Source organism: Nipponia nippon, unplaced genomic scaffold, assembly GCF_047370975.1.
Source record: "Nipponia nippon isolate SJK-2023a ecotype South Korea unplaced genomic scaffold, ASM4737097v1 scaffold_11, whole genome shotgun sequence".
NCBI lineage: Eukaryota > Metazoa > Chordata > Aves > Pelecaniformes > Threskiornithidae > Nipponia > Nipponia nippon.
The window spans coordinates 22,108,392-22,134,813 of record NW_028262302.1 but is presented as its reverse complement, the minus strand read 5'-3'; the positions used below and the strand labels follow the sequence as shown (position 1 = coordinate 22,134,813).

General features: G+C 46.7%; 1 protein-coding gene and 1 long non-coding RNA gene across 8 annotated transcripts; one reads left to right on the top strand and one right to left on the bottom strand.

Moving 5' to 3' along the window:
• Positions 1–3,622: 3,622 nt before the first annotated feature.
• Positions 3,623–10,043, bottom strand: ZBTB42 (zinc finger and BTB domain containing 42). Of its 2 annotated transcripts, XR_015702175.1 has the most exons (3): positions 9,916–10,043; positions 5,804–8,606; positions 3,623–3,741 (listed from the first exon to the last, which is right to left on the bottom strand). XR_015702175.1 is itself a non-coding variant. In XM_087747017.1 (2 exons), exon 2 carries the CDS (start codon positions 8,590–8,592, stop codon positions 7,162–7,164), a length of 1,431 nt encoding a protein of 476 aa, XP_087603143.1. In that variant the 5' UTR covers positions 8,593–8,606; positions 9,309–9,385; the 3' UTR covers positions 4,873–7,161. The 2 variants fall into 2 exon arrangements, 1 of the variants encoding a protein (XP_087603143.1); XM_087747017.1 differs by lacking the exons at positions 3,623–3,741; positions 9,916–10,043 and adding an exon at positions 9,309–9,385 and having other exon boundaries at positions 4,873–8,606.
• Positions 10,044–17,324: 7,281 nt separating this feature from the next.
• Positions 17,325–25,975, top strand: LOC148056868 (uncharacterized). 6 transcript variants are annotated; one of them, XR_015702192.1, is made up of 6 exons: positions 17,325–17,642; positions 18,804–18,942; positions 19,189–19,332; positions 20,149–20,234; positions 23,002–23,036; positions 25,562–25,975. It is a non-coding gene; the product is annotated as an uncharacterized LOC148056868 (long non-coding RNA). The 6 variants fall into 6 exon arrangements; XR_015702191.1 differs by having other exon boundaries at positions 19,185–19,332; XR_015702196.1 differs by lacking the exon at positions 19,189–19,332.
• The last annotated feature ends 447 nt before the right edge of the window (positions 25,976–26,422 follow it).

Genomic DNA, 26,422 nt, shown 5'->3' with positions numbered 1-26,422 from the left:
CCCACAGGGGAATTCAGCCCCTCATTTCCCCCACTTGGGAGACACTGTATTTTTTACACTTGTGCTTTTGAGTCCAAACTCTCTCAGTATGACCTTGGGAATGAAGATGACACTGTCTTGTTCCCGTCTTGTGCCAGCCAGGAAGCCCAGCGCCTGCCAAGCGCCGACCAGACACCGCAGAACATCACAAAGTGCAAGGGAGGTTTTTCCCTTCCACGGCCAAAGCCAAAACAGCCATTTGATAATTAACCACCTGGATCGAGCCAGACAAGCCACGACGATGAAGGTGAAGATCGCCGTGCTCCCCCACACAACCTGCACCCCACGGGGTGGCCAGGAGGAGGTTAGGGGCTGACCCCAGAGCTCGCTCGCAGACAGGGCGGCAGATGTGCCGGGCTTCCCCACGGTCTCCCCCTTGCCTGGCAGATGCTGGCCTCTCTGGGAAAGCGCTAAATGGATTCTGCTGAATCACTGCAGCAGATGGTTTGTAACACCACCTGGATAGCACAGAAAAAAAGAAAGAGATAAGGAAGGTTGGGGAACAGAGAGTACCTAGTGTGTGGGCTGAGTTATCCCCAGGGAGAAGTAACCTGTGGGTAAGGTTGTCATTTGAACTTTTGTTTCCCCAAATTCCTATGTTATTAAGACTGATAAAATCCCTTTCCTGGCAATTCTGTCCCGAGGTCTACAATGTATAGTGCTTCAAAACCCCTTGGGATGCCGGAACCCACCCTCTGCCACTGGAAAAGGCTGGCAGCGCTGCCCGGCACAGGCTGCTTTGGCTGGCGGCAGCACCAGCCTTCATCCCTGCCTGCGCCAAACTCCTCTTGCTGGGGTAGGGCACATACAAGGTTGATGCACGTACAGGGCCCAAGAATATTAACAGGGGGTTTCGGGGGGTTTGTTTCTGCTTATTTTTTTTAAAGCCAGGTTGGCAAGTACTTTTCTTTTCTGCAACAGATCATTCTGAAAGGGCAGAGGAGCCAGCTGTGTACAGAAGCGTGCAGCTGTACGAGAGGGAACAACAAACAGGAAACAGGTAACAATAACCAACGTGTTTGCTTGCTCTCCTCCCGTTAAACAGCATTAGCTATTTCTTTTCCTTTTTTTTATTTTTTTTTTTTTTTAATTGGAATGAAAAGAGCTAGTCAGGAAGAGAGTGCAGGGCTACGGTGCATACACAGAGGGTGCACGCTTGGAAAGCGCTCAGCATCCTTCTGCAGTGGCTCATCCCCACACATGAAAAATAAGAAACCAGGATCCCTCGGTCCTGTCGTTACAAAAGACGCCTCACTGCACAAAGTTGCTCAATCTGCGGCACTTTCAGCCAGGTCCTCCCTGGCACAAAATATCAAGTCATTTGAGACAAAATGTTCTCTAGGCAGGTCACTCGCAGCCCTGTTCATGATTCCTCCTCCTCCCAGGACAAGGCGTTTTCACACACCAACTGCACCATAGGCTTGACTCCATTTCACTTAAGCCCAGCTTTGTCCTACATAGGCTGTTTTTGCTGGGTCACACCTGCCATTGATTTCCTCAGATAACAGCTGCTGTTTCATGTTCTGCTGTGCGCCTTCCTCAGCAAAACGGCGCAGAAAGATACTCACCGGCAAGCAAAGCTCAGGGTGGCACGATCCAACCCTGAGCACTGGTAGAAGCTGGATGGCAATGGTACTACCAACAAGCTGGGCAATACAAAGATCCCTCTACCCCTCCACCCCAACTGCTTCTCATAGGGGACCTCCCTCGTTAACAGGCTTGGAGGCTTATTTCACCTGCAAGAATCTAATTTAAGCAATAAATATGATCCATCTACACACTGCTTCCCACACTGTAGGATCCAACAGCACCAGGGACCTCACCTGGTGACATCCCCATGGGTCAGCACGAACTCTCCTCAGCGGTTGGGAGGCACTCGGTCCAAACCCATACCCCACCGCCCAAGCTAGGTCTCCAGCAGCACATGGCCAGATGCACCCGGACATCCACAGCCACCCCTGTGTGTACCAAGGCCAGACCACCTCCAGAAGGCACTAAGCACTTCAAAACAAAAGCTAAAAATAAATAAAAACGTTTCACAACACTCACCCCAAGGAGAACCGGGCTTTGCAAGGGCTGCAGGAACCCAGGCTGCTGGCATTGGCAGGACTGACCTTTGCCAACCTAAGGAGCCCATTACACACTGTAATCCTGGAAGCTGACAGCCCTTGCAGGCTGGGGTTAGGACAGCAGATGCTCCTTGGGGTCACCCCCTTTCCCGTAGGGAAGGGCAGGATCACTCCCAGCGTACCTGCGCGCCGGCAGGCAGGGAACCCTGCCTAGAGGGATCCCATTGCTTATTCAGTAGGTACACACCCCACACCTCCCCTTTCCAGTATCCGCTTAGTGGCCTGGTTTCTTCTCAAAGCTTTTTATATTTCACATTCCTAAGATTTAATTATGTTATCAGAACAACAGGCATCAGGATTTGGAGTGCCAGAATTCACATTAGCAATTGCTATCAACAAAGAAAATGGGCACAGCATGCCCATGCCAGAGTAGATGTGGGCTGCTCTCCTCAATCTACTCACGGTTATTTATAGCCTGTTTGCAAGCCATCCACCTCCCAGGTTTAGCTTCAAGCTCGCTTCTTCCCGAGCACCCTCTCCCTCAAAGAAAAGCCTTTTGCCTCCCCCTTCCCTAGCACAGCACCCAGATTTGGACATGTTTAGTTCATTTTTTTTGGGGCAGGGGGGACAAAACACCTTTAAATCTTCTTCCATACATCCACAACAGTAGAAAAGAACGAAAAAAGAGTGCCACAAATAGGCAGCTGCAGGGACACCCACCCTGCAATGGCAGAAATTTAAAAAAAAAAAAAATATATATATATTTATAGTTTCTAACACTTCACCACATTGGAGCAGGACCGCTGCGCATCCCCAGCAGCTTTCCGCCCTCCCTGCAGATAGGGATGGAGGCACAAGCTCCACGAGGCAGGACGCATGCTTGAACACAAGAAATACCTACCTATTTTGAGATGATTGCAAAGAAGCGGCTACGCGATAGCAGGAGGGAAGAGATAGCTGTGCCTCCACACCAGCATTAACTGTAATTTGCCCATTCCTCAACCAGCACGATTTCAAGACAGTCTGATTCTGCGAGGATCCTTCGCCTCCAAATAATTAAGAAATACAAGATGCAGTGCGCGGAGTACAGGTGCAAACCTACCCACCAGCTTGTTTTCCTCCCCTGAGCAGCAGCTGGCACGGGCAGCTCACATCTTCTTCCTCCTAATCCCAGCTCCTGCTAAATCAACCCAAGTTTTAAGGCAGCCGCTAGCAGGAGTTGGGTCAGACCTCAGCTCTCCCAAGCCTGAGACGGTTTCGGTGCTTAGGAGAACCCCTTCACGCAAGTTAGCCGACATGGCTTTGGTCAGCCCAACGGTGTTGGGATGCCAGCGGGCACCGGCGCCTTTGCCGGGCTGTCCTCGCACGCAGCATCCCTTCTGCGATCACAGGCTTGTCACCCGGTCCCCAGCACCCGCCTACGGCTGTAAAGCAGCATCGCTCAGGGCAGGGCTGGTCCAAAGCTCCCTCAGGGCATCGGAGGGAGAGCTGAGCCCCTTCAAAGCTCCCCGATTCTCTGGTTAAAATGCAGAAGTGGTGCTGGTTTTAGTCCTGCCCAGTGACTAAGGAAACACTTGGTCAGGCTCTGACCGAGATACAGCAGCTCCTCACATGCCTAAAATTTCACGTGGCCCTGAAAAAGACAGACATTATTACAGGATACAATAATAATTTAAAAAAGCAGCACAACCACCTGTAAAATATTAATAATAATAACAACTACAGATAATAATAAAATAAATATTAATAAATAATAATTAAAAACCCAAACACCACACCCCTTCTGCTAAAGGGGGGAGGAGGAGGAGGAGGCTCAAGCTTACAACTCTAGCACGTTTTATTTTGTGTAAATTTATAAAGACAACAATCCTAGTCACGATTGTCACATTGTACAGCACATACCAATACAGTTGCAAACAGAACTCCACGCAAAACTAAGCGCTAACAGTAGCGTGAATCACTCTTCCTGCGATTGTCGTATCTAGACTAACAGTATTACACTAACACTGAAGAAAAAATAGTTCACTATAAAACAGTGATAGAACGTTTTTATAAAATATATTCCATTCCAATAGCTTTTCTACATACTGTATACTATAAAACTCTCCCACAAAAATTAGTGTCTTTAAATATACATATTTAATCTGAACTGCACCAAGATTAAAAACAATTAAAAATATCAATGATTTTTTTTTTTTTACATTAACTTCACAGTATTTGTTTGTAGTAGAAGACAAATCCAGTGTTTAAAATGCAGAGCAGGAGTGGCCCCTACAGAGACAGCAACCGCCCCATAGTGAAATAGTTTATGAAGAGACAAGCGTAAGTGTGCAATGTTTTTAGTACTTCTCTGTAGAGCCATGAACCATTTTGAAAACATGCTCTGAGCTATTGCAACTTAAAAATAAGAGAGACACAGAGAGATAGCCAAAAAAAGTCACCTTAAGAACAAAAATAAGTGCAAACATTTTTTTACTTTAGAAATTCAAGCTATGAGGAGTGGGAACACAAATACCAGACTGAGAACAGTGTGTTCATGATGTAGTAAAGAATGAGAAAGTCTTTTTTTTTCTTTTTCTTTTTTTTTTTAGAAAAAAAAAAAAACTTTTGCCCCATATTCACTGCAGTACAGAGCATGCTCATAGCATCAGTTTAATGAATTATTTCTATACTAAGATCAGACACAAACTTGTTTCAACTTTTCCCTGCTCCATACGCTAATGATGTTCTTATGGCACATCCTATTTTATGATCTTCTAAAAAAAAAAAAAAAAAAAAAAAAAAAAAAAAAAAAAGAAACAGTAATTGAGAACTGAAATGCAAAAAAAAGTGTCACAAGAATGCAAAATTAAGATTACCAGCTTCAGTAATGCTGACTCTACATTAAACGCTTTACATGTTGTTCAACATGCAAAACCCATTGTTATAAAATTTAAAGTGAAGTGTAAATTAACTAGTTTTGAAATAGATTAACAGTAATAATTCCACTTCAAAAAAAAAATCTAATAAATACTATATCAAGTATCTTCAGGAGAAAAAAATAACTTAATTTTAGTAGAAAGAAAAATAACTTAATTTTAGTAGATTTCGTTCAGTGCTATTTCCAATCACAGCAAAAAGGAAAAAAAAATAAGGAAGAACAAACTGATTAAGTAGAATAAGACCACAGTACCAAAGCCACTTATGTTCAAGATACAGTACTCTCCCACGACTTTCATATGTAACAGGTTCAGCAAAAATATTTTACAGTCGAGAAATTAGACTGAAAACAAAAAAAACCCAAACTATAAATAGAAGCAAAATTTCACATTACATGTACATTCATAGTTTAAGAGATGAATAATAAGAGGAGGCTGTAACAAGTAGATCCTGACTTTCTTTAAAAGAGGAAGTACTTATTTAAAAAAAAAAAAAAATCAATCCCATATTATTTATGTAGGTAGTGCTCAGTTTTTGGACCAGAGCGGGAAAGCATTGGGAAATTTTTTCTTCATAAGATGAAATACAGTATTTTAAGCACAAACTTTTGAAAATAATCTAACTCAGTGCTTCAAATTCATTTTAAAATAAACACTTAAACTTCACAAAACACCTCCAGGAGTGTCAAGAAAGCTGGTGAAGCAACGCTAACGCAGCAGAAGGACATTCAAAACCCTCAGATATTATTACTATATTTCAGTCCCGTGTACACGTACCTTGAATGGGTACTTTGACTGGAAGGGAATAATCTGATATTTACCAACATGCACAGACCAAAGGATGCTCTATTAGGCAAGTAATTGAGTTATTTGGAGTAAAACTGGTTATAGTTACAGGCAGCCTCAGTTTACAAACAAACTAAAACAACCACCTAAAAATACCCCAAAACCTCTCCTGAAAAGGTGGGACTTGGGGGAAAGAGTTGGGCCACGTTTTCCCTCCAGCAGTTTATCTTCGTACTGCCCCTTCGAAATACTGGCGATTGCACAGAATCTGGCCCAGAGGGAATCACCAACTTCATAAAAAATAAAGTCAAATAAAATAAAATTCTGAGCTGCTCATTCTAGCGTAGCAGCAAACTTTTCGGACGAGATAGCAGGGCATCTCCTAACACACATGGTACGAGTTACCTTGAACCAAGACACCCCAAGGGGGACAGGATCAGCCCCTGGGTGTCAATAGGGGAATGAAGTTATTCACTTATCATATCTCGTATGTCCTAGCGTGCATCCTTCAATATTTCAGGAGTGAATACGCTGCAGACAGAGTTTTTCCGTCCACATTTTATGCTCAAAAGCAGCTTTTCAGTAGGTCAGCCCACAGGCAAGGATGGGTGGGAAGGGAAAATTTAAGTCAAGTCCGAGGCAAAAGCTTCTCGTTCAGATTTTAGGACTGACTGCAGAACTATTCTAAGATAATAGAATAAAAAATGACCAGTACCAAAGACGCAGCCAGGAAACCTCAACCCCCTTTGCAACTGAGGCCAATTTAAGGTCTCATCTAGCTCTATAAAATAAGAGGACGGCCGCTTACTCTGCGATATGCAGACGAGTTTCTCTACACTGAAATGTATTTAAATCATAGTTCATCTCTTCCATGTTTCTATGCAACACGCAGAGAGCATTAGGGGAGCTTAGTGGAATCCAAATTTTTCTCTGGAATTTGCTGATAATCTTTTTTGAAACTAAAAAAAAAAAAACCCCAAAAACAAACCAAAACAAAAAAAAAACCCTGACCACAAAGCAAGTACTTTCAGCGTGAAAACAGATGCTAAATCATTGCAGAATTACTTAGATCATTTCACATTAATAATGTAACATGGGTGCGCAAGAGAAGACCTAAAGGACAGGGCTGGAAGGGGGGAGATGGAGAGGTGGAAGGATTGCATTAAAAGGCCTCTGGAGTGTATACCTCTGCATCTTTTGAAGATCATATACCTGAAGTGAACATCACCAAAATAAAATAAAGGAAGGGGAAGGAAAAAAAAAATTCAGATGCTGCCTTTTTTTCCTGTTTTGTTTTAAAAGGGTGGGGGGAAAAAAATTTAAAAAAAATAAAATAAAAATCACGCGTCTCAAACAACCAAGGACTTTACAAGGCCACAATGAAATTTGCGGATATGTCTGTACAAATCCCCGGACTGCGTGAACCGTCTCTCGCACCACTTGCACCCGTGGGGTTTCTCCCTGGTGTGCACCACCGCGTGGCGGCTGAGGTTGTGGGAATACTGGAAGCTCTTTCCGCACTGGCCGCAGGTGTAGGGCTTCTCCCCCGAGTGAGTCCTCTCGTGCCGCTTTAACGTGTACATGCAAGAAAAAGTCTTTCCGCAGAGGGTGCAAGTGGGGACCGACCCGTCGGGGGACAGGCGGGTCCGGGAGCCGTCCCTGTCGCGAAAGTGAGAGCTGAGGTGCAGCTGAAGGATGTGCGGGCTCGGGAACACCTTGCTACAGAGGGGGCAAATGCAGATATGCCCCGGAGCCATGAGGACGCCCGAGGAGGAGATGTCCGACGAATCCATGTCATCCTCGCTCTCGTCTCGCTCTTGATCTATATCCTCCTCTCGGGCATGAGAGCTGCCATTCCCCGCAAACATGTGTCCTAACCCTGTCACTAGGCTTTTGGCTGAATTCCCAAAATGCTGACTCTCCGGACTCCTGGCTTCGCCGTCCTCCTGATCTGACAGCAAGTCTTGTTCATCTTTAACAAGTGGCTCGGTACCCTGCTGCTGGCTGTCGGAAGCCAGCTGTCCAAAGACATAGGAGGGGTGTAAGGAATCTCTCCCCGGCACGGGCTTGAAAGACAAATCCAGCGCGCAGTCCACATCACTCGAAGCCAGGGGATGGTTAACAGACCTTTGGGACAAAGGTCCTGCGGAACTATTGACATTAGCCTTTGTTTTTCCAGCTGCTGCGGCACAGGGTTCTGCCTCTGTCGGCACAGAGCTGACACTTATATGATCAGAGGACCAGGCGGGGTGACTGCTGACCTTTTCTTTGCCTGCTGCTCTCTCGTATTCTGCAACGCTGAATTTTTGTTTGTTTCCTGGGTCAAACTCGTGGACCAGGGGCACTCCGGCATCTAGAAAATGCTCCGCTTTCTCCAAACTAGCCGCCTCATCATTAATCTTCTCTTCCGAACATAATTCTTTATCTTTCAACTTGCCCTTGCAGACTTTCACAATGTCATACATGTGAAGGTAGCTAGCCGCAGCCAGCACATCTTCGACCGGGAGACTGTTGAATTCCAGCTTTCCCTCGTACATGAATTCAAGCAGCAGGCTGAAGGCAGGGGCTGTGACAATGTCACTGTTCAGATGCACAATATCCCTTTTGTCTAACTGGTCCCTGTAGAAAAGATGGAAGTACATACTGCAAGAGGCAAGAACGGCTCTGTGAGCCCTGAATTGAGCTTCTCCAACTAAAACAGTACAGTCACACAGGAAGCCCTGGTGACGCTGCTGACTCAGACACTGCAGCAACTGGCGGCTATGGTCTGGAAACTCCATTCTTCCTTCATAACCTGTTCAAAACAGGAAAAACTTGAATGCTACTGTAAACTAAAGCCTCCTAGCAGCTGTAACAAACAGATCGGCTTTTTGGTAACACAAGCCAAAGAAACAGCCTTGGAGATAACGTTTACTGTTAATTGTCTGTAATAGTTGGGGGGGGGGGGGAGAGAAAAAAACCCCAACACAACACGCTTCTCATCCTTTCGCACCTGCTCCAAACAGGAAAAACTTGATTGTAAGTAAACAAAAGCTAGTAAAGCAGCAGCCCCTCCAACCTTTGTTTCTCCCACTAAACACTTTAATAAAATTAAGAGAAGGAAAGCACACACGCACACGAAAAGAAAAAAAAAAAAAAACCAACATAAACTCCCAGGCTGCCTTCCCAGCAACGCTAAGTCGGGGCATCTTTTAATAAAGCATATTCCCCACGTCATGCACATACACACACGCACATTTAAACTTTATCCTCAGTCGTTATGCACCGAATCGCAACACAACGGCGGCGGCTGGCGCTGGGGCAGCGGCGTTTTTGCGGGGGGGGGGGGTGGGGGGGCGAGCGGGGAGAAGCGGCCCCGGCACCCGCATGCGGAAAGGGGCGGGGGGGGGGGGGTAAAGGGAAAAAGTTTCCCTTGAAGTTATTAAAAGCCAAGGAGGAAAATAAGCGGCGCGGGGCCGGCGGGAGGGCAGGGCTGAGGCTGCAGCCGGGCGCTTACCTTCCCGCGGGGCGCGGCGGAGGCGGCCGCGGGCGCGGAGCCGGGCGGGCGCGAGGGAGCGCGGGTGCGTGCGCGAGTGCGAGCGAGGCGCGGCGGGAGGGAGGCGGGGGGAGGAGGGAGGGAAGGAGGAGTGCTCGGTTTGCTAATTACACCGCAAGCTGGAGAGTCAGCTGCTCTGACTTCACTGCGATGGAAATGCTACCTCCAGCTGTGCGCCTTTTAATGCCATATGTTACTCCAAATCTCGCTACCAGCCAACCACAGCTTGCTGCCTTTTAAAGTTCCAGCAGCCCCATTTATAGCCCGCGATTAAATCCCACAAACTTGCCCCGAGCCCGCCCCCCCACATACTTCCCCCCCCCCCCCAACCCCGGACCCCACCTCCCGCCGCAAAGTTGCTCCCCGCAGCCCGCCGCCGTGACCTTCGCCGGCGCCCGGCTCCGCGCAGCGCGGAGGTGGGGGGGGGGGGGGTGGCACCGCGGAGCCGCTTTTCGGAGCCCCCCCCCTTTGCAGCCGCGCTCCCCAACTTTGCAGGGAGGACTTTCCCCTTGCGGGAAGCGGGGGGGGGAGTCGCCCTCCGGGCCGGCTCACCTCACCCCGTACTCACCGGCGTGCGACGGCGGGGCTCGGCGTCCGCATGTGCGCGGCGCTCCGCGGGTGCGGCGCGGGGCCGGCGGCGCGGCGGTGTTGTGGAGCAGGTTGTTAGCCGGCCGCTCTCGCGATACTTTCCCTCCGAGCCGCGGGTGTGTGTGTGTGAGTGTGCGTGTGTGTGTGTGCGTGTGTCCCCGTCTGGTGCACACAATAGCCCCCGCCACCCCGGCCAGCCCCGCCGGCGGCGGCCGGTGTGCGCTGCCGGCTGCGCCCTCCCCCCCTCTCCTCCTTCTCCTCCTCCTCCTCCTCCTCCTCCCCTTCCTCCTCCTCCTCCTCCTCCTCCTCCCCTCCCGGCCGCTGCATTGGCAGCGCGGCCGTCCCGCTCCCAACTCCGCTGCGCCGCCGCGGAGGGGGCGCGCACGCCCGCCCGCTGCAGCCCGACGTGCCGCGGAGAGCGGCGGGGGGGGCGCCCCGCGGAGAGCGGAGCCGCCTCCGCACCCGCGCAGGGAAGCGCGGCAGCGGGAGTTGCGCGGCGCCTGCCCCGCGGCGGGGCCGGGGCGAGCGGCGAGGCGCTCCCCCGGATTTATCTTTAGTTGCGCGTCAGCTGATAAATACCAGATGCCTACGGATTTTTCAAGATGACCTTTTCGATAGTCGATTTGAATTTTAAATTTTAATTAGCTGTAATCCCATCAGAAGTGAGCGCCTTCGGAGGGAGCGAGCGGCCGAAGCGCGGGGCCGGCGGGCGGGGCCGGGAGCCGGCCGCGGTCCCCACCGCAGCGCCCGGGGTCAGAGCCGGCCGCCGCCGGCCGCAAAGCTCCGGCTGCCGGAGCCCCGGGGGCCGCCCTGGCCCCGCTGGAAGCTGGAGCGGGGCCGGCGGGGGCGATGTCGCTGCCGTGGCTTGTCCCGGGAGCTCCGGGCTGCGACAGCGGCCGGAGGGGAGGCAGAGGTGGCCGCAGGCATGAGGGGATGGATTGAGGCTCGGGGTCGAGGTTGATGTTTAGGGTTTTTGCTGCCCTCGGATAGAAAAAGGGAAGAGTTGGAGAGCGCTGTGAGGTTTGGGCGAGTGGAGGGGGAGCGGGGCGCCGGGGTCACTTCACGAACGCCCCGCGCGGGGCCCGTCGGAGTCTCTGGCCCGTGCTTTCGCCTCCAACAAGTAAAGCGGGGAAACTCCTTTCTCTTCCTTCCTCTAGGTTGCCTTGTCTAGATTATAATATCCGCAGGATAGCAACTTTTAAATTTTTTTTTTTTAATATATGTCTTTTCCAATGCACAATGGCTGCATTAGCCCCTTAAAACACCAGGTTTATTGATTGTATATTTGTAACTGATTTAATCCATTCTTTGATATTTTATCTTCAGGCTCTTTATCACAGAAGGCAGGGTCTACATTGCCGACACCACTTTTCTCTCACAGACCTCAACTATTTAACTCCGTGCGCAGCAAATGCCAGGATATTTGGGTGGTTTTGGAGCATTAGTGACTGCATCGTCACAAAGCCTTTCTCAGGGATTTGGTAACACTATCATCCATACTGTTCAAATTGGGGAACTCCAGCCCAGAATGTGGAGGTGCCCAGCTCCAGCAAAAGAGTTAAAGGTCCTGGGGTTAAATCTGTCACCGTTCAGTAACGCCGAGAGCTTTATCTGTTTGTCCACGATGGCAGACACGATCGGGAACGGGAGCTCTCTGTCCTTTTAAAGACGGTATTATCCCCCAGTCACCGCCTGATAATACAGGCTCTACCAAAAGTGGAGCAATTTCTTCCCCGAAGTGCAAGTGCGGTTTCCATTTACTCTGTGGATTTCCCGACTTGTCGAGTTTTGCTGTCTTTGTACACTGGAAATGGTAGGCAGTCTCTTGCATTCATATGAATTATGCTGCTTGGCAGAAATCCCTTATTTTGTGTAGTTCATTGTTCCTTTTTCCCTCTCCCCTTCAATAATAAGGGGAGAAAAAATAAGGTTAAAAAAGAACCAAAGTTTTAATTCCTGTTTGGGTGCTGTAAGCTAGGAATGATTGTCTACAATCTAGCAATGTCTTATTTCTAGTAAACCAGTTACGATTTCACAGTAAGTCTGTGGTCATTACCGAGTTTGAAATGTCAGAAAACGCAACAGCGTTCCCATTTTCTCTAGGTATCCATTTTGCACATTGTTGGCTTGCCTTTTCAGGATTCAGAAATACTACAGTCACCTTCACACCAAGGCAACGACAGATACAATACAGGTGGTGTACTGATGTAACTACAGTTGTGTAAAATACTGGTAGTACAACTCTTCAATGTAAACAAGCCCCAAGTCATTACTGCAGGCAAGGCAACAGGAAGAACGGCCCCAGAAACTTTATCCCGAGAGCTCCTGCGTTCCTGAAGGCCCGCGTGAGAGCACGACGTGGTAAGCAAACCGTCTGCTTTCATCTCCCTGGCCCCTGAGCCCTTTGCAGGCTGAAGGCTCCCCTACCACGAAGCCGAGAAGAGGCTCCGTTTCCAGTCCTTCCCCGAGGGAACGGAGCCAGGCAGCAGCTGCTCGGCCGATACAGAACTCCCCGACTGGCGGCCGTGCTCGTGCTGCCGAACGTGAGGACGGCTGAGCACAAATGGGGACTGATGGAGGACATTGGGAGCCACCACATTAGGCATCCTTGTGCAGCCACATACGTTCCTGGGTCCGGCTGAAACCCTCCTGGGTGCCCGTGAGCCTTTTGCTGCTTACGGAGCCTTCTAGAGTTGAGCAGAAAGCCCAGGTTTAAGGCAGAGAGAGTAAAAATCAGTGGTGCTAGCAGGGCATTCATTTGCCAAACAAGGCTAGCCTCACCTCTGGTTGTTTATGCTGCCTGGATGCCAGCCAAAGCCCACAGAAATTAGTAGAAAAACCAACTGGATCAGGTCCATAAAGCCCGAGGACTCGTTTCCATTCTTACCCCTTTGATCCAACAAGAGTATATACTTACCGAGTGGGGCCTCTCTAGCCCTCTTTGTTGGCCAAGTGCAGAAGTGGTAGCAACAGGTTTTTCATGCGATTTAATAGTTTTCTCTCTCACCGCATTGGGCAGAAGCCTCTTTGTGTTTGTTTCTACATGATTTCAGTGCTTTTATGTTCTTTTTTTTTTTTTTTTTTCGTAGGGCATCTTCTTTGTGGTAGTCCGGTTGCATTTCAGAGGGAGAGTCAGGGCCTGAGATTGTTTGATACTTGCAGGGACTGAAGATATTTTCAGTGCATTGGTCATAGTGAGGTTTATTTGCAGAATTTCTTCCAAACTTTTCCAAAGGTTGATTTATCCCATGCAGACAGCAGCGGGCATTAGACACACCGAATGCTTCGTTCCCTCCTCTGAGAGAGGGAGGAATTTAACCCCAAAGGATGCTGAGCCCCATGGTGTTAAGAGAAGGAGCTGCCATTGGCATCCACGGATCTTCCCCAATTTGCAATCTGCTCCAGCACTTATCCTGCAGTCAAATCCAAGGTCAGCAATCCGGGGCTTGCTCTGTTTGCAGTCAAGTGATGAAAGTGGGCATGACCTTCCCGAAGATCTTTTCAAGCACGTCATCGAAGACTCAAGGAAGCATTAACTTGCACTATTGCCATTCCAGACATTAATCAGAGCATATATTGCAGACAGTCTCCTGAGCAGTGTGCTTATGTGAGTTATATTTGTTTTATGGCTGTCCTGCTGATTTCTCCCTGATAATGAGACCCTGTGTGTGCACTGGAGTATTTGTGAGTATATATTGTAGCAGCTAGGGTCTTACATCTCTGTTGTCAAATCATCCTGCCAAAGGGATAGGCTCATAGCACTAAGCTGCATATATAAATTACATATTAACTTGTTGTATTTGCTATAACACGGCTATCAATAACGATACACCAATCTAGCGACATGCATTAAGAGCGCAAAGGACTCTGCAGAGGTACCGCTGGCGCAGGTCACGTTCGACTCCGCAGCAGGAGCTTGCAGCATCCCCGTCCGAAGCAGCCAGGCATTTAATATCGCACCTGTACTTCAGCTCCCCTGTCAGCGGCTGGGCGACAGCTTCCTCTCAGTTATTCATCTTCCATAGTTTCACTCAGCTTGCCTAACCCGCAACTTCTGGTTGTTTTTGTTAACAATCTGCCGTGTTCTGGATTTCTAGAAATCGTAAATGAAGGTACTTTTTCAGCCTTTAAAAAATCCATTGGGTTTTTTCCGTGAAGGGAGCACACTTCTTGGTTTGCAGTGGTGAAGGAAATTTGCATAGCATTGATAAGACACATTCTCCTCTTTGGGAAGGTTTTTTTCCTCTTTCACCCTTGCTAATCGCTCTGGCAGCCATATTTTAATGTCACTTGGGTTTTCTTTGGCACATTCAGAATATAACATACATTTACTTTAAAAAAACGAATACATTTAAGCAAGTTATTTCCTTTTTAATATTTGTTTTATTTATTTATCTATCTATCCCCAGGAAGGAAATCTGAGAGCCTATGTTATAAATTAACAGGTGTATAGAAGTTTGTAGCAGGATATATAGAGAATGACAATGAAAGGCCATAAATAACAGCGGACAGTAAGAGACAAAATTGGTGTCTGCCTTGGGACCAGGCATAAGATTTATCAGGCCCAGACAAAGGTCTTTAAATCAGAAGCCGATGTGTTCTCAGATAAGCTGAGCAGCACTGGTGGGGTCCAGTGTAGAGTTACTAATTTCTTATTAAAGGAGAGGTGCTTAATTGGCGTTGCTCTGTTTGTAAGCAAATAATACACTGTGTTAACAATGAACTTTATTTTAGTAACTCCCAGAAGAAAACAGGGCTAAATTCTGCAGAAGTGTTTTGCTAGATTAGAACTGGGAAATCTCACAATGGAAACCCTTGCTAAGCAAAAATATAACCTAGAATAAAGGGCTTAGTACTAGTGGTGTTTTGGTGCCAGATTAGCAGCAGTTCCTCAGAAAATGTCTTGTCCCAGGATAAATCAGTTTTACCTCCAACTATTACCCTGAGCTTTTTAAGGCAGAGAGTTGGTGTACCTGTCCCACTGTCTGTAAAAAGTCTCTTAAGCAGGATCCTCTCTTGGGACTGGTGGGGTTGGCCAAACATATTCTTAGAATAAGTGTTGTGATCCCCGTTAGATAAATCTGCAATTTCAGGGCATAAAAAGACTCTTATCTTTTCCCACGTGTGTGGCATATAATCTCGGTCTTCTCTTGATTTTTTGCTTTTGCATGAGGTTTCCAAATCAACCCAGCCTGAGCAAATACAAACAAGCAGAAGCATCCCAGGTGCAAGTTAAAAAAATAAAATCCCAAACATCTCACTTTTCTCCACTCCCCATACTAAAACCTTCAAGTGCTACACAGTTCACACCGTCATTGCTACAATCTCTTTGATGTTGGCCTTAGCGATGCCCACTTCTGCCCTCTTGAACCCATCCAGATAGCTACAGCAATCACCTCTGCTATTTCTTTATCCTTTTATCACCTAGCGAATCAAAACCCAGCTCCTTGTTCGCACCTCCAAGACCCTCTGTAATTTGGAGCACTCACAGTGGCGTCATCTTCTAGCCCCCTTCCCTACCCTCCCTGGACATTTTCTTCTTCCCCTCTGTATCCTTTTCGTGCTGTCCTTCGGGACTAGAACTGCTTCCCTGGCTCAAGGAGCCACACTTCTATTACAAACACTATTTCTGTCTCCAGGTACATAAACTACCCATTTTTAAACATACTGAGTCCCTTTAGCATGGGTATCTGTCCTCTCCACCATGCCTCAACCTTTCTTTGGTGTCGTTCTCCTTAGCCTCGTCAGAGGAGCTGGGATGAGGATTTGGGGAGAGGCAGCACTGGGTAGGAAGGATTTTGGGGTGAGTCTGGGAGCTCTGTGTAGAGAGAAGCTGGGCTCGGCGTGCTCCCAGCCTCTGCTTGACTCCTTTGGGAGCCTGGGTGCCAAACCCGCGCCTCTGAGAGCAGTCCAGCCCCCAGGAATGGAGAGAGAAATGGGAAGCTGGGGATGGGGAGAACAAGACAGACCATTTTTCTAGGCAAAAAGAGCTGCTTTTGTCTCAGGGCTGTATAGTAGCCATCACACTGGTTGCTCCGCTTCCCCCTGATGTATTCCAGGTGGAGGGGAAGTCCAGAGAATGTCATGTAAGAAATGCAAATAAAAATATCTTTCTAGACTTCCTTCTTTTATGTACTGTCTGCCAAAACATTTGCTCCCCTCCTTTACTGTTTTGCCTATGGATGCGTTTTATGCTTTTATCTTGCTCTTCTGGTAAAAGAAGAAGTACTTGCTGCGAGTTTACATAACTTGCCTTTTACTGCTCTGGAAATGAATGTGGAACTTTGGTCTTAATTAGACTCTCGGTGCAAGTCCTGTTTTAATGAATTACTGAAATATGTGAATAACATTAAGCTTCCCCGGGTGTTGGATACTTAAAGCTGGTCGCCCGACTGGGTCTATGGGGAGACGAGCGCTTAGCGCCCAGGTGAAGGTGTAGTAAGGGGGAAGGGGCTCCCTGAAACTGAGGAGTAGGTTTGAATTTAGCTGCAGGTAGACCCCTTTGCTTGTGGAAGCGTTTTGATTTCAGAGCCCGTACTTGTGTACTGAACACTCTGCTCCTGCATCATGGCTTCACCGTGCAACAAAGTGACAGAGTTCACAACATCGGGGGTTCAGGCTGCAGTTTCAGATCCAGGCTGTTACCTTACCGAGTTCCTCCTGCAGCCCAGCGAAGAGCCTGAGCTCCACCTGCACCCACAGAGGAGAAGGTTTTTAGTAGTTTGCCCTTGGAAATGAAATGCCTCAGAATATGGGATAGTGGAGACGTCAGCAAATGTGCAAAAGCTTGGGAAAAAATACCAGCTAATTAAGACATACCTCTGATGCTTTTGCAAAGTGTCAGTCTTGTCTGGCCAACCCGGTGACAGTTATTAAAGAGCATTTGGAAAAAAGGCTTCCAAAAGACGCTCAGCACCGTGCTTAGGTGGAGGTCAGCCCGTAACAGTTAGTAAGTGAAAGGAAATGACCTGGAATGGTAATCACTTGCTGGGGACCTGCGGGCGTCACTGGTAGGATGTCACCTGGCCAAAGCAGGGAGGGATGAATGGACCACTGTCGTGGAAATGCACTAAACTAAAAGTAACACCAAATGGACTTGGAGATTTGCGTAAGAAGCAGCTGCGGGCCAAAACCCCGTGGTTTTTACATCTCCTTTAGTTTGGCTGACCTTCAACACCCAGACTTGAGGATGTGCCTAGATGGTCCATTTGGCTGGAGCGACTGTAGGACCTTAGTTTGCGTAGCCAGCAGCGTACACAAAGTGATGTGCTGCTGCTCATGTCTGCCTTTAATTCCATAGTCCAAAAGGCTAAGTACTTATTTTCAGCTGAGTGAAGCAGAGATAGCCTCCAGCTTAAGTCCAGAGCAACGTTCAAACTACACCTTTGTAATTGGGATACTCTCAGGCTCTCTGCTGCGTCATGGGGATGAATATGGGGGAGGATTTGTGGCTACTCACATTTAGACCAGACTTGTAAGAAGGCAGGGAAAGAAAAGGAAAGCAGAGGTCCTTTTAAGATCAGTTATGATAAAAAAGCCCTGGAATTCGTTTGATTATTGGGAGTTACACCTGAAGTCTTGCAGCTCTTCCAGCATTTGATGCAGAATCAATACCGAGAAGACCGGCTCTGATGCAGAAACTGAAATCCAAACAATCTCTCTCTCCTAACTAGGAGATCAAATTGCCGATTTAACTCATGTCTACAGGTAAGGTGGGCAAATGTAGAGAGATTTATATAGAGGAGAGATTGGAAAGAAAGAAATTGCAAGTTAAATGGTGTTTGAAGTGATAGGGAGCTCTGGGGAAATAGGCAAAACCTGAAGAGCAGCGAAAGGATAAAAATCCTGAAGTTCTCTAGAGAGGCTGAAAAAAGTACATTTTATTTACTGGAAAAATAAGATGGGCAAAGGCTAAATCCCACAATCCCTTACTCATGCAAGGAATCCTGTTGACTTAAATACTTGTGTAAAAGTATTTCTGTGGGTAAAGGATTTGTTGGACTGTGTCCAAAACCGGGTTAAGGTTGATGTTTTCACAGAGACGGCAGTCTTTCGTATGCCACCCTGGGTAGTAAATGGCAGTCATGGGACACATTTTACAGGATGCACCAAATAAATAAAAGAAAAAAACCCCTTTGCTTAAGTGCACGGGAGGCTCAGGGTGGCGGGGGGCTAAGAGGAAGGTGACTCAGTGACCGGGGAGGCAGGGTCGCTGGTTACGACTCTGCCGTGGCCGAGCGTGGACCCTCTGCCGGAGAACGCCGCTGCCAGCACAAATTCGCACAAGTTGTTTTGGCGCCTGGCCTAGAACAACACAGGGCTGTTTTTTCCCTTTTGTGCTCGACTCCGTTGCACTGGGACAATGTGAGATTTTTAATTTTACACGAAGAAGGAAGAAAGAATACAACCTTTTTTTTTTTTTTCTTTTTCTCCGTTGTACTTATCTTTGCGTCTGGTGGTGTTACAAAGCCAGGTCAGCAAATATTTTATTCCAGCGACAAGTTTTCATGCAAAGGGCACCAGGGGTGGCTGTGAGGGACCAGGGCACCTGTAATAGTCACAGACAGGAGAGAAAAGCCAGGATGTGCTGCTCCCACCCTTAACTTTCTGCAATGGGTTCTTCAGCTGTGGCTGCCAGGTCCAGCTGCTGCAGAAAGAGAGAGAGAGAGTAACGAGCGGAGCAGGAGAAGGGAGGTTTTAGGTGCTTAAAGCCCGATAGACAAATGAGATAAAAAGTCCCATCTCCCCAGTGCCCTGCTCTTGGCACCAATGACTCAGGGAGCCAAGTTGCAAATCTTGCACTTGTTCAGGTGTGCCTGGATGGAGATGAGTGACTCCAGCCATGCACAACTCTTCCCACATCTTCAGCGCAGCTGGTGGAGTGACCCTTGCGCATACCTGCCCAGCAGCACCAGGAGGGCTCTGCTCCGCCTACATCAGCCCAGTCTGAGGAAGCCAGAGGAAGACTTGCTCATCATCCTCATCCTCCTCCAGGACTTTGCAGAAGGTGCCGTGAACGCGCGCAGCCCCAGTGTCACTGAGGCTTAGCGCTAGGCAGGTGCTCCCTGGATCGGGACCTAAATGGTTAATTTTCAAGTGGCTTCTTAGAGCAGATGTTCCCATGTGTATCCCCTCCTTCCCTCTTCTGACACATTTCCTACACAAACAGCAGATTGCATTGCTGCTGTCCTTTTGATCTGCGGGAGGGGGAGGAAAATCCCACACAAATGATATTAGTTCTCTTTTCAGGCAGGCTGGTGATGGTGCGTACGGGCATGTGCTCCCTCCCACCTCTCCTGGCCCAGATGTCTTTTCTGGGACTTTCTTCTTTAGCCTCTGCCCACTTCAGGAGCTGCTTTTAAGGTTGCTTACCTTAAAGCCAGGAAGGAAAGAGGAGGTAAGGTTGGGCAAATTGTGGAAAAATTATGATTGCAAAACATTGCTGTCTGTCTAAACACATAGAGAGGCTGGCGTGCAGGCTGATCCGTCTGCTGCCATGCTGCTGGTGCTCGTGCGGTGCCTCACACTTGTGTGTCTGTGCTTCTCCCAGGCACTGATGAATTAAAGCCATGCTGCCTGGGTGAGGCTTAAGACCTTCCCAGGCAGGAGGATGTCTTTGAGCTTGTGTCCGAGACCATTCCTAATCCCAAACCTGCTGTCCACACCAGTGGGATGTTGACCTGCACACCCGCGTAGCCGCAGGGTTGTCACAGAGGGACAGCTCTTGCAGCCTCGGTGTCGGGCAGCTCAGGGAAGGATGGCAGGAGCCTGCAGGATTGGACCAGTATGGGGAGATCAGCCCTTCCCTCTTTCTTCCAGGATAAGAACCAGGGACAGCAGATAAACTTGGCAAGATGGTAGATTCTGGATGAATTAAAGGAGGTGATTCTTTGCGGAGTTGTAGTCAAGGTGTGGATCTCCTTGGTACAGCACCTTCAAGATGCCAAGACTGCATGGGTTTGGAGGACCATGAGAAAATTTCACGGTCAATAAATTCACCAAAAGGTGTTAAAATGCAATACACTGGTTTGGCTTAGAAAGCCACACAGTGTTGACAGTGTGAAGAATATTCTGGGGAAGTATCACTGATTGCTCACCCTGTTCTCACATTCATCCCTCCACATCACTGCTGTTTTTTGCTGGGGAGAAGACACTAGACTACGTGTACCTTTGGTCTGCCCCAGGATGGTCTTTTTTACATTATTATCTCTAGATCAAGATACAGAAGAAAGCTTGCTTTCACTCTGCTGCTGGCAGCAGTTGCAGAAGCCCTTGAGACGTATAGTGGAGATGATGGAGGTAGGTGTGGTGGCCATCAGTTTTTCTAGCATTGTCCTCCTAATTCCTTCCTGTGACTTGACTGGTGTGAAAAAGGCAAACAGCTCTGCCTGAGCTCTTTCCTAAAAGACCAGACACTGATGTTCAGGAAGAGCCTTTGGGATGGCTGGGATGTTTAAAGCTGCCGGTATGGCTGGCCTTGCCACAGCAGCCGGGTGGATGTATGGACACAGGGCAGGACACGTGTGAAGCAGCCTAACGCTGAGCTGGCTGCTGCTGAGAAATCTAAATGTAGCCAGTGGAGTTTTGGAAATTGGATCTTTTTCTTAATTTAATTTTGTCTGCTTTCCCTGCTTTAGCATCATCCTCATTTCCAACCCCCAGCAGTAGGCTTATAGTATCAGGGCTCTCTCCTGTTGTCTTTGGAGGCTTCTATAACAAACACCTGAGTATTATGAGAATGATGTTTTTTGAGGCAGGGAATGGGAAGGCTCAAACGTGACACTGTGACCAGCCAAATCAGCAAGCCAGGGAGTGACTGATTGAAATGCTCTAAATAACAAATTCTTTTAAACCAAAAACCATTCCAAAGGGACTCAGCGTATTTGCAGATGTTATTCATATAGAAGGAGAGTCAAATATCATCAAATAACCCGCTAAGCCTGACTTGCTCACTGGCTTAGAGAGGATACGCTAAGCTTTGTGCTTTATTTCACTTGGTTTCTTGAGCTTGTAACCAGAACCAGGCAGTTTGCAGCAGTCAGCCCGCATGTTCAATTCAGCTCCTTCTTCTGTAGTTAAAATTGTTAAAATTGCTCAAGGGTATGTAACGAACCCGTGTCTGCGTGGCCGTTCACCAGCATTTCTGCAGAGACATAAAGTACACGTGGATGCTGGGTGGGTCTGTGTGGTTGTGTGCATCCGGGAGGGTGCGCGCAGCGATGCGGGCTGGCGCGGGCAGTGCCGGCACCTCCGCTTCCCCAGCGCCAAAACAGCTGCCCCTGGCACAGGGCACCGGCAGCGAGCAGCACTGCTCTTGGGGTCAGCCCAGCTCTTTGCAGCAGTCGGGCAAAAACTACGTGTAGCAGCAACAGGCAGCAGCGGGGAAAAGAAAGAACAGGCTTCTCACACTCCTGGAAAGAAAAGCGTAGGTTGTATTTCTTTCACGGTGTTTCAAATGCAGCAGTTTTTCCAGCCATGTTTGGGATATTTCTTAGATGCTGATTCTCTGATATCCTTGGATTTAGCAGATTTCTGATGTTTAGTGTTTCACCTTGACTCCAGGGGAAAAAAAAAACCTGCCCAGTTCTGTATCTTCCCCATTTAGATTTTCTCATTATTTCTCCATTGCAACCCATCAAGTGAGGTCTCATTTCAAAAGGTATGGGGGTAGGAAAGCTCGAGTTTGCTGTACTTTCATTTCCCTGTAAATTTTCTGGAGTTGATGAAATGATGAGAAGTTAGATACTGAAAAGAAAAGCAGCCGGGAAAATGGGGATGAATGAATCCCTCCCACTCCTCACCCTGGCATCTCCCCAACATCTTTCATTTTATTTTGTTCAGCAATAACAACAATAGGAAACAGAATTATTTGTCAAGTAATCAAATGTCCTTTGTGAATACTCAAAAAAGTGATTTTTTAGTTTATTTTCATAAGTATTGGGCTTCGCTGCTATACATTCTCAGGGCTATTTAAAAGGGGGGTTGGTTTTTGGGAGAGCAGATTTCGTTGAAAGCATACCAGAGTTGCCTGAAGCAAATTCATTTCAAATTCAGATGAAGTAAGGTGAGGGAGGAGGAAAAATGGGAAAAGTTAAAAAGGAAAACTTTGAAGAAAAGCAGGTTATGGTAGGTGCACTCCCAGCCACCAGGAGCTCAGGCAGAATATGGGAGATGAGGATTCACCCAGAAGCATGGGAAGAGCGGGGTCTCCATAGATCATGCAGGTACACTTGCCCTTAAATATTATTCTGTCCATCAGATCATATTTTTTATATTATATCAGTAAAAGCTAAAAAGAATGTCTTTGTTTGTGCCTTTCCCAAAGCTACCGGCATCCCTCGTCCCCACCTCGCAGTTGGCCCATCGCGTGGTACCAGCTCTTCTTCCCCGCTGCTTTTACAGGTCGTCCCGGGAGCGTTACCAGAGCTCAGGGCTTAGGTGTTTGCCCTTCACATCAGGAGACCGTACGATGCATTTCAGCATTTAAAAAGATAATTTTATCAGTTTCATTGCCTTGTGTGTAATATATATTTATGAAGTGTGTGTCCATATGATTTCTACCACTAAGCTTCTAACCCTGTGGCAGCCCTAAGGCTTAGTAGGCTTACATGCAGCAAGACTCAAATTCTTTCCTCTTAACATCAAATCGTTCGTTACTGTGTGATTTATTCAAAGGCTGCAGCATGGAAAGCAAGAAAAGCCCGTTGTTGCCAATAATATAATCGCATGTGGGGCTTAATCCTGTAAACATGCACAAGTTAGTTACATATCTAAGTCCTTGGTGCATGCAGCCATTTGAATGTAAACTCCTCAGCCTGAACATGCATCTGTACAGTATTTAATGCGAAGGGTTTGAGCCAGCCTGGGGTCTTTGCGCTAAATATATAGTAATTATTATAATGAGGGTATTAATTATTTGTTTGTGTGCTGTTCTTGCATCTAGTGCCAAATATTATATAGAATGTGTATCTGGGAAGAATTTAGCCCTTCGTATTTTAGATCTGTAATAATTCATGACTGAGTTGCTGGATTCCATCTCATTTGTATATGCCATATTTTTTTCCAGAACATCTGTTTAAACCCACACTGGATAGCTGCCAGGTTAGTGGAAAGGGTATGGTATAAAGAAGACTTTTGTTTCCTCCGAGCAAGGAGAAAAAATAAGTTACAAGTCGGTGCATATTGCCGAGAAGAAGCAACTTTTTCTCTCCAGAAGCAGATGTCCTGTAGTGTTTGAAAATGAAATGTTTTTGTGTCTCGCAGGCAAAGGTTCTGCGTTTCAACAATATTGATTGTCAGTTAGTACAGGCTGTCAGCCTGCCGTGGTTAACCTACCAGTTGTTGGAGAGACAATCATGAGCAATTAAGAATCACATTTCGCAGTTTCAAATGCATCCATATTGCCACTTTATTCAAAATCCTTTTTTTCATGTTGGAAAGTACATTGGTGAGAGAGAAGGAGTTTTCTTTTTTCCCCCTGCCAACCATATTTTCATTGCTGGCCAAATTAAGAGAGATGTATATTGCTCATAAACTTACTGCAGTTTCTTGATTAAAATCTTACATGCAGCACTCCTTTCAACATCAATCTATAAGAATAAGGAGGGAGCACGTTGCATTGCATGTCTTTGTGTTGTGCCTTAGATGCAAAGCACCAGGGAAGCAGCAGGGAAAGATTCAGCTGCAGAACAAGCAGTAGCACAATGAGAAAAGGACCGTTCTTTGCGAGGACGGACCTTTGGGATTTGAAACAGGGAAAAGGATAGGAAGATCAAAACCAAGAAGAACCTAAGGCTTAGCAGCTGAAGTTATAATGGTGCTGGCTATGCGGCGATTATGGGAATGGCTGATAGAAGCAAGATAGCAAAGTGCTGAAATCAACCTGTTACACCAAGAAAAACAGCCCACGTGAAAGGAAGCACAGAGTGCTATGCAACCCCAAAATCAGCAGTGCCTGGAAAGCTTGTGGCTCTTGGCATCTTCTTGCCAAGCACCTTTCAAGGCTTTGGTAGCCAGTGGCCTTATAGAGGTAAATATCGGAGACATTGGGTCTGGGCACTCTCTCAGCATAACTCCATGCGTTACAGCGCCTGTGCCAGGCACTGTGCACATCATGTCACAAACTGCGTGCATGCAGTCACCTTGGGTGGTGGTTTCAGTCCAAACACCTGGGAACCATCTCAACCTCATGAGCCAAGATGACTTAGAAGGACTTGAGGCAAAGACAAATCCTGCCTCCTTTTCCAGAACCTTTCCAAACCAAATCATTTCCGAAAAGCAACAAAGATCCATCAGTTCTTCCAAGAGAGCACACCACTCATGGCCTCAAAAGAGATTTCTGACCATCAGATGGCTCCCTCCATGGGGTTTCTCAGCATCCCAAACCTCAGAAGCCCTTCCCACGCCTCTGCCACCCACCTCTCGTGAAATCCATGTGTGGTCTGGGTCCGTAATGCTCAGGGGAATGGGACCGGGAACAGTAGCAGCAGGTTTTGTTGGTGGGAATATGCCCCTTGCAGAACACACGAGGTTCTGCCTTCCACACAGGGAAGGCTGGTAAATGTCAAGTCCTAAGCAAAACCGTATACATCATTCAGAGTTTGTCAAGAGCAACGAGTAGACAATGTTGGCACACAGTTCACAATTAAGAAGCTCAGAAAGGCAAGTTGTCTGTGAACCTGGAAAGGATTTCTTTTCCACCTCGCATTCCCCTCCATCCCATCAGCGCTAAAAAGAAATCCCATACTCTGAGCAACATCAAAACAGACCAAGCCAGCAATGGACCTGAGCTGAGTCCCACAGTGCTGCCTTGGCATTGCAGCTCTGACGGATTAATCAAGTGAAATCTTCATGATTTAGGATCTCAGCAGAATTGTTTCAGAAATGATTGTCAATTTGGGGCAGCATTGCCAGCAAATTAAAGGTGCTGAAAATGGGGAATCACAAGAAAAAAGGGAAATTATGTAGCTGAATAATATTGAGAAATCATCTCCCACACACAAATGTACACAGGTTCTGATACCAAGGCTGGTATGAGTATAAAAGTGAAGAGTTTCATCTTTAGTAAGACTTTGTAAATTCAAAACTTAGATTAAAGGGATTTCTGTGCAGTACCTCTCTCTGACCATCTTCACCTCTCTTCTGTACAAAACACAAGTTTGTGGTTTCACAATCACATTTTCCTATTTTTAAAACATGTTTTCTCTGCTGTCTTGCTTTGCAAGAAAGACACTGAAACTGCAAGAGAAACTGTCTTGACGGAGGAAACTGAAATGGCTTCGTGTATGACATGCGAACAACGGAACAAAGTAAACACTGACAAAAATAGAAAGCAGTGCTTTATTTTGCCTCTGGTCTTTCATTTTTAAGGGATATTTGTGATTATGGAGAGCTTCCAACATTTCAGGCAAATGGGAAATTTTTAAACAACTGATGTAATAGAGAGTTCAGGTGTTAGCATGCGATGAAACGATATCTTATCCTCACTGACAGCAGGATACAAAGATTTCTTGTATTTAGGACTCTTCCTGAAACTAGCATGAATGATGGACAAATGTCTTTAAATGGACTGCAGGCCTTTGCATCACACTCAATAACTAAATGCTCTGTCTCTTCGATTCTTCTAGGATTAAACATTCAAGAAAACTCAACTTGCTTTCCCGCCCCCCCCCCCCCCCCATGTTTGCCTTTGACCCGAGGAAAAGTTTTCTATCAAGCGATTCAAGCTGTGGAAAATGTCAAGTACCCTGAGCACCTTACTGTGATTTATGATCCCCAAAATCTTGATCCTGATACCACAGATGAGAAACTTGGGTCTGCTTTGAGAAAATTATTTGATCTTATGCTAATCTCGATCAAACTGTTGACACTGACATTAAGCAAACATAGTAGGGTGTAATTACATTTTACACTGATCTATGAAATATTCATGTAATAATAATAAATACATACATGCAATCATACAATATCATCGTCATAAACTGTGGTCAAATACATATGATATTTGCAATGCTTGTACGTTGTTCATATAAATAAATATTCATTAGAACTGAAACTAATTACCGCACGGTCGATGACAGCTGAGAATATTAACCACCGCTACTGAATTGTGCCTTCAAAGGCAATTTTGAAATGACATTAATTTTCAAGTTGTGGGTCAGTTTATTTGTCCAGCTATGATAATATTTTTTTCCAACGGAAAGAATAATGTTTATACTAATTGTCATGAGAATGTCTAAGCATTTTCTGTGACTAGTAATCAAATTAGGGAGTTGCGAGTGTCTGTAAGTACACCAATGTTAGTCTATTTTCATATTTAAAATTGGCCTTTCCCACAGCTCATTCAAGTTTATGTTCTAGCCACATGTCCCACAGATAAATAAACAGATGCTCTATATAAAGAGTTAGATCATATTCTGAATGAGCGAGGAACATATGTCATCATTAAGGGAAGCTTTGGTGCCAGTGCTGGCATTAAGGTAGAGGAA